This window comes from Pteronotus mesoamericanus, unplaced genomic scaffold (assembly GCF_021234165.1).
Source record: "Pteronotus mesoamericanus isolate MK-2021 breed Mesoamerican mustached bat unplaced genomic scaffold, CSHL_Meso_final contig_20, whole genome shotgun sequence".
NCBI lineage: Eukaryota > Metazoa > Chordata > Mammalia > Chiroptera > Mormoopidae > Pteronotus > Pteronotus mesoamericanus.
The window spans coordinates 65,127,916-65,145,978 of record NW_026555085.1 but is presented as its reverse complement, the minus strand read 5'-3'; the positions used below and the strand labels follow the sequence as shown (position 1 = coordinate 65,145,978).

The 18,063-nt window shown below is 41.3% G+C and overlaps 1 protein-coding gene across 2 annotated transcripts in view; it reads left to right on the top strand.

The window, feature by feature from the left end:
* The window catches only part of REV3L (REV3 like, DNA directed polymerase zeta catalytic subunit), a 154,701-nt gene extending 152,342 nt beyond the window's left edge, over nt 1–2,359 (top strand). For both annotated transcript variants that reach the window (XM_054569835.1, XM_054569836.1), the window contains exon 32: nt 1,287–2,359. In XM_054569835.1, the coding sequence (XP_054425810.1) occupies nt 1,287–1,427 (141 nt within the window). In that variant the 3' untranslated portion in view covers nt 1,428–2,359. The remainder of the gene's footprint in view (nt 1–1,286) is intronic.
* Nucleotides 2,360–18,063: the final 15,704 nt, after the last annotated feature.

Genomic DNA, 18,063 nt, shown 5'->3' with positions numbered 1-18,063 from the left:
GTGTTTAAATAGCCAGTAAAGGATCCAGGAACTAAATATAAACACTGAGTTAAATTTAGTGAGGCAAGTAATTCCATCTGAGCTCATCTGTCAGACAAGCACAGAGAGCGCATAAATATTTACCAGCTTGTCCCGGCACCGGAGTAGAGCTGCAGCCGACAGAGCTGTAAGACAAAAATTCTGTACTTGGGAATGGATTTGAGTCTCTTTGTGAGAGATCTAATTAATGAAAGGCTTCATCGTGGAACGGCATGCTTAGTTTCAGCAGTTTATTTGTGGCAGTATCATATTAGATACAATAACCAGTGTGCTCAGAAAAACGGGCCCTTCAGTTGACTAGAAGACATTAGGGCAAAGAACAAAAATGTGTTGCCCAGTGAGACACCTCTAAAACAGGAGCTCTCTCTCAAAAGACAGCCTAGAGTAGTAGTTATTTAGTATTCTTTTTTAAAATCACTTGGATACACTATTCAAGTAAAAAATCAGCCTGTGTTTTCTTGACCCTTGGGATCCCCCAGTTACCTTTTTAATTTTTTGATGTTTTGCTTTAGAATCATTTTTTAACTATGTGTGTGTGACTCGAGACTTTACGTATTAAAACCTGATCATTATGTAAGAAATGACACTTCTCTCTTTTTAAAATTGCTTTATGGTTATTATTTTCCTTCCGATCAAATCCTATGTACCAGAATCACCTGGGAGCCCTAAGAAGTAAAGCTTCTTAGGGCCTCCATTCATTTCATTCTCTCTTCTGTTCACTGATCTAGGGTTAAGCTCATGTACAGCCAGGGCTGAGAAGCACTGGTCTAGACTACTGCTTTCAAACCCTCATCCTTTGATTTTTCTCATACTGACATTTTGTCTTCTGAAACAAGAAAATGGATAACTTTTTTATGATTGGCATTAAAAGTTAAATCTGAGTAACTGGAAAAAAAGTGTTTATAGCTCATTTAAGAGACAGTCTTTGAATGGTAATTGGGTAGTTTATTATGTGTATCTTAATATAATAGAATTCTACTGAATATGAAAGTGATCTCAGGAATGAAATTAATCCTTAGAGAATTTTGAGCTCTATGTTTTGTGAAATAATATCCTTTAGAAATACCTCAATAGAATAGCCCAGGCTTCAAAGAGATGAAAATTAATGAAATGTTCTATAATTTATTATGTCAGATGACTGCCAATAATCTGTGGTGAGTCAGAAAGGAGGCATTATAAAAGTTTATTGTTTACACATGTACATAGGAATTTTCCTGTTGTTTTACGTATTCCTCTTCTGCTTTCAGATATGCAGGAACTGTACAGGCTGCTTTGATCGACACATCCCATGTGTTTCTCTGAACTGCCCAGTACTTTTCAAACTTTCCCGAGTAAATAGAGAATTATCCAAGGCACCATATCTCCGGCAATTACTAGACCAGTTCTAAATTCTCAATATCACAGAATTCCAGGTGCTATTTTTTTCAGCGTTTACCACTGAACTGTTGTGCATGGTGCTTTTTCAACTTTCATCGAGTCAAGTATGTTCATTGTCTGTCTGTTATCTGAAGACTATGAAGACTTTTATGCTGAATTAAAAATTGTATTTGTTGATCTCCGAATAGCTCACTTCTTACAATGTACAAATTCCTCATCCTTTCACCTTTTAACATTGTTTTATAATGCAGATGTGGAATTTGCTCCAGTATGTGTACCATCTTGTAAATCCATTTGAGTAGACCATATTTACTTCCCTGTGGAAGGAGCACTGAAAACCTCTTCTGAAAAAACCATTCGTGTGTTTTCCTTGAACTCTCTGTATCAAGATGTGTTACTTAGAGATATCCATTCACTTTATAATTTTGACTGCGAAATATTTTGTAAATACACTTTTTTACTTTTCAAACAACTGAGTAAAATGTGCAATGAATTTTATACAAATGATTTTCAAGTTGTTTGGTATATTTCCTCTAGGTTTTGCTTGACTCAGAGTAGAGTTGTTATTCTGATCAAACTGTGCAAACAGTAGTACCATGTGTAGCATTTTGAAACATTATTTTCTAAAACCGCTGTCTTGCTTTAGCTATTAATGGGGCATTGTGAGGAACTGTGCAAAGACATTTTTGTTACAAACCTGTGGGCCTGTTGCAATACTTTAAAAATAAGAAATTTTATTCCATTTTTGCTTGTTTTGTATAGACATTTCTATTGCTTCTAAATATGCTTAAAATATTTTCTTTCCTTATGTACTGTACAGTTAATCTTATTTGCCATCACCTTGAACACAAAATGTGTATTTAGAATATTTGTATAACTGTAAAATGAAGAAGGAATTATGTGGTCAGTGCATTGTTTTTTAAACTGGAAATCATTTTGTTTTAAAAGTTAATAATGGAAACCATAATAAAATTGAATAAAATATGAAATATGGCAGTGTGATTTTTAATCTTGCTGTAAATGGTATTATCTTCATTGGTTTTACAAGCCTACATCGGTTACTTCCTATTCTACCCTGTTCTGAATTTTAGTGAGGTACATTAAACTGGTTATGTCTTAATTGGTGTTATAATTTTCTTACCAAAACTTTAGGATTAAAAAAAAAAAGGCAGCAAAAGTTGTCTAGGAAAAATTTAGCTCTCATTTTTTTAGCGTTCTAAGAGTCTACTGGTTAGTAGATCTTCTGAGTTCGTTTTAATTTAGATATAAGTAATCTTGAAGCCAGGATTTTCCAGAGGGAAAACAAAAATTACATTACTTTTTAAAACTTAAATGCCAATTTTTTCAACAGAAAATATTTCTTACATTGACATAGAAAATGCACCAAAAATAGGTCTTCCATTGCCAAATTCAATACTTCCAGATACTGGGAGGATCAGTTTTCTGAAAATATTTTACATGGTAAATACAGAATCAAAAATATACAAAATCATGTTCCTGTACATATGTCTCCTAAGTCCCACAGAGATGTCATGAATCCCTACGTCTGGGGGATGTCTTTGGGGGCCTGGAGCAGTCCTCAGAAGTGGGGTTTTCCTACCCCTGTGTGGGTGGCCACTGATGAAGTGCTCTCTGTTCTTTCCACTTCTAAGTTCTGTGCTATCAGGTCTTCCTCTTAACGTCATCTCTCTCTCATCATAGTAACTGGACACAATATTCTCAACAGAATAACCATTCTTAACTTTGTTATAATGGGGTACAACAAAACCAACAAATGGTTAGCAGCAGCAGTGCCCCAAACCAGCTCAGTCCTAGGCGCCCGGCATCCCTGGCCCCGTTTCCTGCAGCGGGGTGCCTCCCTGGTCACTGCCCTCTGAGTCTGGTGCCCGCTGCCTTTCAGTGAGATTTATTTGCTATTTCAGTAACTGTCACTGGTGAAAAGTATTGAAACTTGAACCTATTTTATCAAAACAAAAAATATTTTGTAAGAAGCTTTCAGTATACTTTCATAATTATTTTTCCTCTCTTTTCAATCAGCTTTTAATAAAGTTTTGTCTTTTTACCCAGAATATACACTTATATATGACATAACACACACAACTTTTCCAAATAATGCCGAAGAAATAATTTCATTATTCTCAAGTTTGTTAAAACATCATTTTCTCTCATTCTGCCCACTTCCCGCCAATGCCTTTCCTTAGATGTGAAGTATTAACAAAAGCTCCTTACAACTCTACCGCCTCGCCCCATCCCAGAGGTCCCAGTAAACAATGGGAAACAGGCAGGTGCCGACCATGCAATATTCAATTCCATATGATCACTTCTCTAGCAGTGTCTGTGACACTATACTGGGAAAAGCAGATAAAAATGCAGACAAGGCAGCTACGAAGAATTCTGAGAGGAGGTAATCCTGTGAGGGCTGGAGGAGGCCGCCTGAAGGGTTCATGGACTCCATTTAGCCCTGGATGGTCATGGGCCACATTCCCATTAGTATCAAGTTACATACACTGCCATCAGGCCTGTTGCCCTGGGACCTACAATCCCCTGTTGCAGCTATATAATCTCACTCTTTCCATCTACTCTGTTGGTTTTTTTTTTTTAATTTTGTTTGTTTTTTACTCTAGAAAGAGAGGAAGGGAGGGAGAAAGAGGGAGTGAAACTATCAATTGGTTGCCTCTTGGATGTGCCCCAACTAGGTACCAAACCCACAACCCAGGCATGTGCCCTGACCAGGAATCGAACCTGTGGCCTTTGTGTTTGCAGGATGACACTCAACCAACTCAGCCACACTGGCCAGGGCTGTTTTCATTTCACAATAGTTAAAGCAGCAATATTTCTTTAGGGCCTGTCAAGCTTTTACATTGATTTCTCAATTTCAAAATAGTATTTCTTAAAATTTTGCATACTTGATTTTATAAAGTAGAAACCAAGCTGTAAACATTATTGAGGCCCTGCCATGAACAGAGGGAAGGGAAGAGGAAGACAGCAGTGCTCCAGGTGCTAGTTTTGGCCTGGATGTGTCCCAACATCTCTTAGCAAGACAAGCTCTTGTAGGAGAGTCTGCGAAGCGCACTGTACTTACTCTTATCCCATATCTTCTCTTTCCACTGATGTGATAGGACTTGTTACCTTTAACCATTTTTGGTTTTATAAAAACCAAAATGAAGTCTGGTACCATTAATACCCCCAGAGTTCTGCTTAATGGATAGCTTTATATAGGAAAATAGTCATGGATTATTTCTAGTGTTTGAGACCTAAGGAAGAAGTCCTGTAAGTCCCAGTGCTGGATCCACTGCATCTGTCTCATTTCCACACCCTCACCCAAAGCTCTGTTAAGTCACTTTGGCCAAGTCCCAAAAGTGACTTACAAAGCAAAGTATTTTGTAGAGGAAATTGAGGTTTATAAAAGCAGGTCTCTACATATATTTGGGGAAAAGATAATATGATCAGAAGACAGATGAAGGAGTTTTTAAATCAAAATACCATCTTATTGCCTGTGAGTCTACCTGACTTGGCAACTGACGCCGCCGCAGGTGCCTTTTGTTGGAGGGAAAGAGAGAGGTTTTCAGGAAGGAATAATAGAGGATAAGGAGAATAAGGAGACCTCATGCCCTGGGCTTCCTCATGATCACTAATGGGAATACAACTCTTTGGAAAACCAACAAATTTAGTCATAGGTATTAAGTTTAATAATAGTTACAGTCTTTGAAAATTGAGGATAGTGACCTTCCCTGATTACCCAATAGAGGCTTTATGAATGGGAATGAGGGTGAATACATAATAGTTACACAAATGCAAAATATTACTACTCAAAAAATACTTAATTAGCATCTAAGATGTGCCCCGCATTTTTTTTTTTTTTTTTTTTTTTTTTTGCTCATCTAGAAATACCAAGATAACCCTCTCTTCTCAAGTATGTCACAGCCTATTGGGACAGACATAAAAGTAAATTGACATTGGTTTCAAGATGATGAAGTAAAGATGTTTTTGCCACCTCGTCCTCTATTGGACAATCAGAAAAATAAGAAAGAGATGGCAAATACCAGTCATTGCTAAAGAACTCGAGAAAGACTTTGATACAGCAGATCCCAGGTGGAAACTGATTGCTTACAAGGAGCAGTTAGCCTCCACAGGCCAGCTTGACTCCACATACGTAACCCCACCCTGTCTTCCCCTCACACACACAGTTAATTTAAGCTTATTCTATAGAGAATGGGAACCACAAGGGCACTGACTGAGCTTGGCGCCCCTGGGCAGTGTGGAGGCAGGATGAGGGACAGCACTGACAACAGGGAGATAAAGTGGAAGTCTACATCCTTGATGGGAAGCAAGACCCTCTGGCCACACCTTGCCAAGGCACAAAATGCCACAAGCCAGGTCTATGTTCCCATCTCCTTGTGTGCTTCTTTGACAACAATTGCTGTTGATTCTTGGTGCCAACATTTGATCAATCTTTCTATTAAAGTTTACATATGAAGTCAGATATGTCTGGTGTGTTTTCCAGCATATCCCAACACCAGCATAATGCCTGGCACGTGGGTCCCTCAGGTGACTGATAAATGACTGAATGAATTAAAGAGTGTCAAATACCCACGAGGTCTAGCAACCAGCATTGTCACTGGAACTAGAGCAGTTCTGTGGACACATTACAAGGGACCAAAAGTGAATGAGGGGGTTGGATGATCCGCCTGAGTCAAGAGGTCAGTTCACATGTAGGGATCTTCAATTCAGAAGTAAGACAGCTCAGTAAAAAGAACTCAAGCTTTGGAGTCCTCAATTTGAACAGACCTCAATTTGAATTCAAGTTCCTTTGCTTAGTGAGGGATAAGCCTGAAAGGGGAAAAAGGATGTAAACCCATCACCTCATCTATAAAACACCTGCATTAAAAAAAAGAAAAAAAAAATCTCGCCCTGGCCAGGTAGCTCAGTTTGTTGAAGCATGATGACAATGCACCAAGGCTGTGCATTCAGTTCCTGGTCAGGGCACATGTGGGAGTCAACCAATTAATGTATAAATGGGTATGACAATAAATCAATCTCTCTCTCCCCTCCCCCCACACACACTAAAATCAATAAATTAAAAAAATACCTCAACAAACCTAACTGTACACTTCGAGGAACTAGAAAAAGAGCTAGTTTTTTTAAAAAAGATTAACAAAATTGGCAAGCTATCAGACTCACCCAGAAATAGAGAAAACTCAAATAAAATCAGAAATGAAAGGAGACATTACAACTGATACCACAGAAATACAAAGGCTTGAAACTACTATAAACAATTATGTGGCAAAAACTGGACAATCTAGAAGTGGATAAATTCCTAGAAACAGCCCTGGCTGGTGTGGCTCAGTGGATTGAGCACCGGCCTGCAAACCAAAGGTTGCTGGTACAATTCCCAGTCAGGGCACATACCTGGGTTGCAGGCCAGATCCCCAGTAGGGGACGCACAAGAGGTAACCACACATTGATGCTTCTCTCCCTCTCTTTCTCTCTCCCTTCCTCTCTATCTAAAAATAAATAAATAAAATATTTTTAAACAATTCCTAGAAACATACAAGCTACCAAGACTGAATCATAAAGAAACAGAAAACCTGAATGGACCAATACTAGTGAAGAGAGAGAATCAGTAAGCAAAACCTCCCAACAAACAAAAGTCCTGGACCGAATGGCTTCACTGATAAATTCAACCAAACGTTTATGGAAGAATTTATACTAGTCTTCAAACTCTTCCAGAAAAATAGAGAAGGAAGGAGCACATCCACACTCATTTTACATGACCAGAATTACCCTGACCAAACCAGACAAGGACACTACAAAGAAGTTTTCTTGAGACTCAAGAAACCAGACCAAAACTACAAGAAAATTATAGACATGCACTTTCTTTCCCTTTCCACTGAAGACTGTGTTTCCCTGGCTGAGCTGAAACACCAAAATGTCTCACCAGAGCAGAGCAGAGCAGACCAGCGCAGGCCAGAGCAGGCTGGCAGAGAACAGAGCACACCAAAGCACAGCGGAGCAGTGAGGCACAGTACAAAGCAGACTGGCACGGAGCTGAACAAACCACAGGAGAACAGAGCAGAGCTATCTAGTCAAGAGAGGCCTGGCCCCAGCACAGCTATATTACCATGGATCTGTTTTGAACCGAATTAAGTTTGTTTCCTTCTTCACAACAACAACAACAACAACAACAAAAAAAAAAAAAAGGAAAGAAAATCATAGGCCAATAATGTGATGAATATAGATGCCAAAATCCTTAACAAAAATCCTAGCAAATTAAATTCACAATATATTAAAAGGATTATACCATGATCAAGTGGGATTTATCCCTGGAACACACGGATGGTTCAATATCTGCAAATCAATGATGCACCACGTTAATAAAAGGGGGGATAAAAATCATGATCACTTCAACAGACGCAGAAAGCATTTGTGAAAATTCAACATCCATTCATGATAAAAAAAACTCTCAGTAAAGTGGGTATAGAGGGAAAGTACCTCAATATAATATATGACAAGCCCACAGCGAACATCATAGTGAAAGGTGAAAAAAATGGAAGCTCTTCCTCTAAGATCCGAAAAAGGACTAGGATGTTCACTCTAGCCATTTTTATTCAACGTATTACTGAAAGTCCTAGGTAGGGCAATTAGTCAAGAAAAAGAAATAAAAGACATCCAAATCAGAAAGGAAGAAGTAAAACTGTATCTACTTGCAGGTGACATTACATGTAAAAAACACTAAATTGACAAGACTTTAGCTAGACTTACCAAGAAAAGAAGGGGGAGAACTCAAATCAGAAGTGAAAGAGGAGCCATTACAACTGATACCACAGAAATACAACAAAAAAACTGTTAGATTTAATACATAAATTCAGTGAAGTTACAGGATACAAAATCAATATACATAAATCTGTTGTATTTCTATACAGTAATAATGAACTACCAGAAAGAGAAATTAAGCAAACAATCCCATTTACAATTTCATGAAAAAAGAATAAAATACCTAGGAATAAATTTAACCAGGAAGGTGAAAGTCCTGTACTCTAAAAACTATAGAAACTGATGAAAGAAATTGAAGACACATATAAATTGAATAAACTGAATATTTGTGTCTCCTTCAATTTCTTCCATCTTCCAACCCATAAACAGAACTTGCTATTTATGGGTTGGAGGAAATAATATTATTAAAATGCCTACCCTACTCTAAGAAATTTACAGATTCAATACAATCTCTACTAAAATTCCAATGGATTTTCCACAGAACTAGAACAATTCTAAAATTTGTATGGAACTACAAAAGACCCCAAGTAGCAAAAGCAATCTTGAGAAAGAACAAGCTGAAGGTATCATGCTCCCTGATTTCAAACTATATTACAAAGCTATAGTAATTAAAACAGTATAGTATTGGCATAAAAACAGACACATAGATCAATGGAACAGAATAGAGAGCCCAGAAATAAACCCATACATATATGGTCAATTAATTTACAACAAAGGAACAGTCTCTTCAATAAATGGTGTTGCAAAAACTGAACAGCAACATGCAAAACAATGAAATTGGACGCCTATCTTACATCTACATAAATATTAACTCAAAATGGATTAAAGACTTAATATAAGACCTAAAACCATAGAACTCCTAGAAGAAAATATAGGCAGTAAGCTGCTTTTCATTGGTCTTAACGATTTTTGGATTTGGCATCAAAAGCAAGGGCACCAAAAATAAACAAGTGGGACTACATCAGACTAAAAAGCTTTTGTACAGCAAAGGAAACCATCAATAAAATGGAAATATAATGTATCAAATGGTAGAAAATATTTGCAAATCATGAATCTAACAATAGGTTAATATCCAAAATACATAAAGAACTCACACAACTCAATAGCAAAAAAAAAAAAAAAAAATTAATAAAAATCCAGTTAAAAAATGGGAGGAGAATCAAGATGGCAAAGGAGTTAAGTGGAAGTCACACTGACCTTCTCCCAGGACCAACCTGGAAATACAACTAAATTGTGGAGCAATCACCTGGAACAAACAATTGAACAACAGCGAGAGAGGAGCCTTATAACCTTGGACAGACAGAAGAATCAGTTTTAATACAACCTAGCTGGTAAGGAGTGCGGTAGAGACTCAAGAAGGTGGGCAGGGTGCCAAGAGGCAGCAGCACCAGAAGGATATTGAAACTGCCAGTTGGATCTCCCTGAGAAGAGTGGGGTCTAAACCATAAGTGGGGATCTCCATCCTACAGCACCAGAGCCCAAAAAGTACACAGATAAAAGCCAGCTGCAAAAAGCAGCCGGGTTGCTCTCTGCCAGACACAGAAGGCTGTAAACACAAAGAGCCTTTTAAAGGGCCAAAACATAAATTTTTATTTGCAGCCACTTACCCTGGGCTTCGGCAAAGGTGGAGGCAGAGGAAGCTAGAGATGCCGGAAGAGAGATTGGGGAAGGAGGCTTTGGGGAGAGAACTGAGAGAGTAGCCAGCAGGATCCCAGTGCTGACTCATCCCTCAGATAGCAGCAGCCATCTTGTGCAGGCAGACCACTCCCCTGAGCAGCAGCAGCATGAGAGGAAGCAATAACCCCACCCCCAGGAAGGATTCTGCCCTGCCCTGAGCTGTCTAAGCCAGCCTGCTGAGTGCAGAGTGACTAAATTAATAGCTGAAGGAGACAGCCACAGACAGTAGATTACTGGAAGTCTCGAACAGAGTGCCTAAGGTCGGACAGGGTCAACATCTGACATCATCAGAGGCAGATCCAGAAAGAAAAAAAACGACCATCTTCTACCATAAAAGTTCACACCACAAAGTCAGGAAATCAAGACAAATCAATTTAAGAAGCAGAAGCAAAAAAGAAGAGTCTCACAAATAATGGGAAGACAAAGAAATACCCCCCAGTCAAAAGGAAAGGAGGAATCCCCAGAAAGAGAACTAAATGAAATAGAGGCAAGTAAACTATCAGACACTGAGTCCAAACAATGGTTCTAAGGAAGCTCAATGAGTTCAGTGAGCTCAGAAAGAATTACCAAAAACTACAGGGAAACTATGAGGAACTTACTGCAAACTATATCAGCATGAAAAAGGACATAGAAACTATCAATAAGAGACAAGAGGAAATGAAGAATACAATTTCTGAATTGAAGAACACAGTAGAAGGAACCAAATCAGGCTAGATGAAGCAGAGGATCAAATCAGCGAGCTGGAGGACAAGGTATAAAAAAGTTCCCAGAAAGAGCAAGAAAATGAGCCAAAAAAGACCCAAAAAAGAATGAAGAGGCATTGAGGGAAATGCAGGACAACCTGAAACGAAGTAATATCTGTATAATAGGGATACCAGAAGAAGAAGAGGAGCAAGGGATGGAGAATCTGTTTGAAAAAGTAATGATGGAAAACTTCCCTAATTTGAGGAGAGAAAAAGTCACACAAGTCCAAGAAACACAGAGAGTCCCATTCAAGAAGAACCCCCTGAGGCCCACTCCAAGACACATCATCATAAAAATGGCAAATATCAAAGACAAACAGAGAATCCTAAAGGAAGCAAGGAAGAAAGAGGTAGTAACATATAAGGGAGCCCCAATACGGCTAGCAGGTGGAGGAGGGCAAAGGGGGAAAAATTGAGACAACTGTAATAGAATAAACATGATTTAAAAATAAAAAATAAAAATGGGAAGCATATCTGAATAGAGAATTTTCCAAAGACATACAAATGGCCAAAAGACACATGAAAAGATACTCAACATTACCAATCATCAGGGAAATGCAAATTGAAACCACAATGAGATATCACTTCATGCCTATTAGAATGGTTATTATAAAAAAGGCAATAATTAACAAGTGTTGGTGAGAATATGAAGGGAACCCTTGTGCACTGCTGGTGGGAATGTAAATTGGTGCAGCCACTACAAAAAAAAAGTATGGAAGTTCCTCAAAAAAATAAAAATAGAACTACCATATCACCCAGAGATTCGACTTTTGGTATTTATCTGGAAAAAAAAACAAAATTACTTTCTCAAAAAGATATCTGAATCCCACATTCATTGCATTACTTTCAATAACCAGGACATGGAAACAGCCAAAGTGCTTATTGACAGAGGAGTGGATAATGAAAATATGGTATTTATATACAATGGAATATTAGCCATGAAAAAAGGAAATTGCCTTGGCTGGTGTTGCTCAGTAGATTGAGTGCTGGCCTGCAAACCAAAGGGTCGCCAGTTAGATTCCCAGTCAGGGTACATGCCTGGGATGTAGGCCAGATTCCCAGTTGGAGGTACGTGAGAGGCAACCACACACTGGTATTTCTCTCCCTCTCTTTCCCTCTCCCTTCCCCTCTCTCTAGAATATAAATATAAAATCTTTTTTAAAAAAAGATGAAGGAAATCCTGCCGTTTGTGACTGCATGGATGGAACTTGAGGGTATTGTGCTAAGTGAAATAAGTCAGAGAAAGACAGTGTGATCACCTAAGACATCTGTCTGGAAAAAGTCCAGCCATTGTTAATATAACAAGAACAGTTTGCATTACATAATGTAACCTGGCAGCCAAGGAGAGTGGACTAGAATATGTATGTATGAAAAATGCCACTGTACTAGTCAGTGGGGATGGTAAACACCATTGAGTGAGCATGTGTACTGTGTGGCTGTTATGTTCAAAATGGCTGAGAGAGTAGAGCAATGAATCTGCATCAGATTTTGTGTTAAGCTTGAACATTCCTCTGTGGAAACTATTTCGGTGATTCAGAAGGCTGCAGCTATGGGCAACTGGTGATTGGCAGCTTCATCACAACAATGCACCTGCTCATGGATCATGTCTTGTGCAGTTTTTTGGCAAAACAAATCCCCCAGGTGACTCAGCCCCCATAGCCCAGATTTGGTGCCCTACAACTTCTGGCTTTTCCCAAAACTAAAATCACCTTTGAAAGGTGATTTTCATGGATGAGATTAAGAAAGATACGATGAGGCAGCTGATGGCAATTGAGAGAACTGTGTGAGGTTGTTGGGAAATGCCCAGCCTGGTTTCAGGAGCTGTAACCCTGCCAACAGGTTGGAGGGCCTCAAGGCTGGAAATAATCGGGAGGCCTTGGAGAAACAGGCTGCTGAGGGGACTTGACCTGTTCCCCGGGGCAGAGGGGCTACCCCCCACCCCTCTGCTTTGCCTTGTGATGGTCCCTGCCAAGGACGGGTAAGACCGCTTGGGGGAGGGGCAACCTAAGACAGGCCTTGGCCGATAGGGGCAGCAGATAAGAAATTGGGGGACACGGAGAAGGGGCAAAAAGGCCCCCACACCTCGCGGCTTGGTTTGGACACAGCTGGAGTCTTCATTGCAGCGGAGAAGCAGTCTCCTTATCTCGGTGGTTCCCTCCTCCCGCCTGGCTCAGGCTTGAAACAGTGCAGGAAAAACAACCCTAAATCAGATCTGGCAGTTGCCAGGGTAATCGGACCTAAACGTAAATTCTTTAGAGTGTGCTCCGTTCCTCCCTCATATCTCTGGTCAGCTCATGCTGCGAAGGACCTTCACATTATTAACACCCCTTCCCCTTTATCATTAAGGCGCTTGCCTTTGTTTTCATTCTCTTTTGTTTAGACTGGTCTCCTCTTGTACCCATGTAAATCAGTAAATTCCTGTCACTTGTTTTCTTAAAGGTATCTATTCTCTGTGAAACTTAACATGCTAATGTAATGAGTGTACGTATGCATTCCTGTTGCCTAGCCCACTGATAAATTTTTCAATAAAAACCTTGGAACAAAGGGCGACGGGGCCTTCCCCACTAGGGGGTGTGCCACGGCCTTCTCCACTAAGAGGGAAGTGCCCCGTCTGCTCTCCCCGGCAAATAGAAGTGTTTGCGACCTTTTGTGTTTATCCGCCTCATCCATGACAACCCCGCGGAGGGCTCTGTGGGTCTCGGAGCCCTGCTCCCACCTCAGCTGGGCCCAGCCGGTTGCCCTCAGGTTTCAGGGAGCGCTGCGCTCTCTGCGGCGCTCCCCCGCGGCCGCGCGCCCCTATAGCCGCTGCACCGTGCGACATGAGGTCCCAAGGTGCCTACTTTGAAGGGGACTGAGTCATCATTGTCCTGTGTACAATGTTTCTTGTGTCTTGTATCTTCTTCAATAAATGTCTCTATTTTTCACAGTACACGGCTGGATACTTTCTGCACAGACTGTGGCGTATAGAAAAAGAAAAACTGGACCCATAGGTGCAGAGAACAGACTGGTGGGTGGCCAGAGGTGGGTGACATGGATGGGTGCAGGGGATCGAAAGGCATAAAATTCCAGTTATAAATGAGTCCTCAGGACTTAAAGTACAGCATGTTGACTGTAAGTTAACCATACTGTATTGTATATTTGAAAGTTGCTAAGACAATAAAAGTTCTCATCAGAAGAAAGAAAATTTTATAACCGTATATAGTGATGGGTGTTCAGTAAACCTATTGTGATCATCTCATAGTGCATACACGTCATATTGTTATGTTGTACACATACATTTAATACGATGTTATATATCAATTCTATCACAATAAAAATAAAGCAGAGGATATTTATGTATTTATATTCATTTTATATGCACACAAATACATTTTTAAATATACACAGGTATCTCTAGAGGATGCACAAAAATAACAGGATTGGCTGCCTTAATGGAGGTTGGGGTAAGGGTTAAGGCTGAATTAATTTTTTAACTTACCTTTGTACTGTTTATGTACTTCATGCATATATTATCCATTAAAATTATACAAAAGAGTGATTCACACTCTTTTGTTGCTAGTTGGTTCCAGTTACCTTAGCTCAGCGGTTAGGTCCAGGGAGCCCGTCTTTGCAGGGTGCCAGAGCAGGGAGCTCCCAAGCCAGGCGTGGGAGGCCCCAGCCACAGACCTTCTTCCTGACTTCGCCAGCTCAGCTAAGTGTCCCTGTGACCCATAACCCTGTCGGCTTAGTTAGGGTGTCTCCCTGGGCCTTCCCAGCCACAAAAGTGATAAATGCTCTTATTACTTCCCTTTTGTAGTTGGTGATTTTTACTGCACTAGTACGCCCTATCTTCTGATTAAAATTCCCTGTTTTTGGCAGGTTTATTTTTTTCTTCAGCTGAGTAGTTTTGGAATAATAATAGCAAACGTAGCTAACATTTATTGCATACGTAGTATGTGTACTAGGTTGCTAGGGTTGCCGTAACAAAATACCACCGACTGCCTGACTTGAACAACGGAAACTGTTGCCACAATTTGGAAGGTTTGAAGCCTGAGATCAAGGCCCTGGAGGGCTGGTTTGCACTGTGGCCCCTCTCCTTGGCTTGCGTGTAGATGACTGTCTTCGCCCTGTGTCTTCTTCACATGGTCATCCCTCTGTGCCTATGTCCACATTTCCTCTTCTTCTCAGGACACCAGTCATATTGACCTCAGGACACCACCCTAATGACCTCCCTTTAGCTTACCTGCCTCTTCAGGCCCTATCTCCAAATAGTCACAGTCCGGGGTCCCGGGGGTTTGGACTTCGACACATGAACTGGGGGCCGCGGGGACACAATTCAGCCCATAACAGTGTGTGGGAGGCAATATGCAAAGTGCTTTACAAACCTTATCTTGTTCAGTCTCATTCCCTCTACCATGAAGGAAACTGAGGCACAGAGAAATTAAATAATGTGGTCAAGGTAGCAGACGGCAGAGTCGGAATTCGAATCTAGGCTGACAGGCTCCACAGCGCACTCTCCCCCACCACACCACACGGGAGTTTTTCCATGCGTTCTACTGGATCCATCGAAGTTTCCCAAAACAGAGAGAATTCAACAGTGGCTGTCGTGAGCAAACCGAAAAATTCCATTCCCAAACCATTATCTTTTCCAGTAGGAGGGAGCAAAGGGGCCCCGGTCAGTCCCCAAGTGTGTCCTGGTAAACCACAGCCTCCTGACCTGTTCTTTCAGCCTAGGAAGCCCTAAGAGCAGGCGGTGCGGTGTGGTCACTCAGTCCACTCTCACGCCTAACCAAATCCGTGGGAGAGGCAGCGGGAGTGGAATGACGAACCAAGCCCCTGCTTCCGCTTGGAAAGTATTGGGGACCCTTGGATATCACAGTCCATTAAACTTTGAAAGCCTGTCATATCTGGAGCAATGCCAAGGCTTCTAGAGCTTTGTAGAGAGGATGCAGAAAAGCCCACGCTTTGCCCAGAGTCCCTGGCATCAGGCAGAGGCACAAAAGGATCCCCACCCAGAAAGAAGTGCACGGCCATAGACTCAGGTCACTGAACGCACCGATGGTAGCAGTCCAATGGGGACACTCGGAGTGTCATTTATAACCGCTCAGACTCGACAAGGGTGAGTGTGGTCCTTCAGTTTCTCTCAGCTTAAACTTTTCTCCTTTTAAAAACATCACCTCAAAACTCCGGAAAGTGTGAAGGGGTGGGGAGGCTGCTGGGCGCCTGACTCTTGCTCCAGATTAGAAGCACTTAACCAGAGTATCGCTCTGTTTTAAACAAGAGAAGAAACAAACAAACAGGGCTGCGGGCACAAGAGCCGGCTCTCAGCCCCAGGGCCCTGCGCCAGGGAAGCAAGGAGCAGCTCCCAGTCTCTGCAACTCTAAACCCTCCTTCCCGTCGCAAAACACAGATCGGTAATCATCTGAATTAGGGAGTTATTACTCAAGGAAAACATTAGGATACCCAGCTCGTAGCAGCTTCTTTGGCAGACATGTAAGTTTAGAAACTAGATAATAAATATAAGAGAAGCTGAAGGGCCAAAAACGTTAAGTGTCATCAAAGATGTTAGATGTCCTCTCTAAAATGTCTGTGAAGTGAAAATAAAATACTATCCACATTTCAGGAACCCCATACAACTATCGCATACATTTTTGGAGCACTCACAAAGTCAAATCTGGAAATAGTCTTGACTAATTTCTGGAGAGATGCCTAACTAATTTTTAAACATCCATGAAATGAGAGACGAATCTTATGTTAAACTAACATCAGTGTTTATTTTATCCAAACAAGCTTTTACACTGCACAAAGCCGCACAAACAATGAACAGTCTTCAGTCTACAAGACCACCCCTACCCCATGAAGCCCCCAAGTCAAAGCTGATCAGTGAAAACCTCTCTAGAAGGGCAACCTCCAAAAGGCCCAGGTTCGGTTTCGTTTGGGTCAGGATGTCAATCACCTCCTGTATTGTGACAGTATTAATCACCTCCTTTACTGAGCTAGCAGCAGTGAAGGAAGAGGAAATAGGAGAGCTCTTCCTCTCCAGTCTTCCTTCAGAGAAAGTGCACACAATTTTAAGGATCTACAAAAGGAGCACGATTTAACCAAGCTGTAAATTAGTCTTTAAAAATCACTGCGACTGGCAGGGGTTCCAGTTCTCTGCATTGATAAAAGCAGCGGTTCTCAACCTCGAATGCATGTTACAATTACTTGGGGGTACATTTAAAAATAATAGTAATCAGGCTCCACTCCAGACCAATTAAATTCTTATTTAAGCAGTAACGCTGGGCATCCGTGTTTGAACCCGCCCAGGTGGCTCTGGCAGCAGCCAGGGCTGAAAACCGCTGGAGCAAAGGCTATCCCTTGACCAGGGAACAAGAATATGTGTTGCAATCACATTTCTCCCCGAGGCCCTTTTTCCTCCTGGAGGGTGTAGAATCAAATGTCACTTTGCCCTGCTCAATATGACTAAGCAGGTCCCATATCACAGTTGGAAGACACTTTGCACCCAGAGACAAATCAAAAGTAACAGGGTCGCGTTACTGGTTCTGATCTCAAAAACAATAAAACTTGCGCCATTTCCCACAAGCCTGAACTCCCTAGCAAAGCAATTTTATCCCGGGTTTGTGCTGTGCTGGTATCTGAAGACTTGTCACAACCTGTGTGAATATGATAAGCATGTGGGAAAGGTACTGCTTTTCCACCTCGAACAGACCAATGCAAACTTGGAAACCCCGGTGGGCCTTGCTTCCTTCCTTTAAATGCATGTGCTCTATTTGGCAAGCCAGTCCTTCTCTTGCTCTCTGCAGGTAAACTTCCGTTCCTAAATGCTCCTGTTTCTGAGTCTGTCTCCCACAAGTTCCAAAGAGTGCCTGGACTCAGCACTGGGTAATCTCCTCCTACGAGTAGAAGGTTCTCAGCAAGTGATAAGTAAAAGTGCTGAGAAATGAGAACGGCTCGGTTAGCCCACAGGTGCAACCCCAGATGCAGTTCACCGGGAACCGTCACCTTTGCACTGAACAAATCCTCAGGCTGGCACCGGACTCCGGGGCTGCAGGCTTCTTGAGCAGGTCTTCACTATATTAACCTCTACTGCAGTGGGCTAAGTAATTTTTACAAAACTCTACGTCAAGAATGACCCCGAAGATTACATGTAAAAATGCTGGAAATGAACAGACACAAACACACACCATGGACACAAGAGCTCACTACTTTACAGACTTTTCTGGAACCAGGTAAAACCTATTATGATCAGATTGGTTGACTCTTCAGCCAGCAGAAAGTTGTCAGAGCGAATCTTATTGAAATAGTAAAACATAAGCCAGGTGAAGGCAAGGATCTCATCAGCCTTGCCCTCTGTTACATTCCCAGGGTGACGACGACACATGGGCCGTGCACAGTACCTGTTAAATGACTGAAACGTGTGGAGTTGGAAATCTTTCTGGTCCAGAGAGATGAGAGCTGTAATAATGTCTCT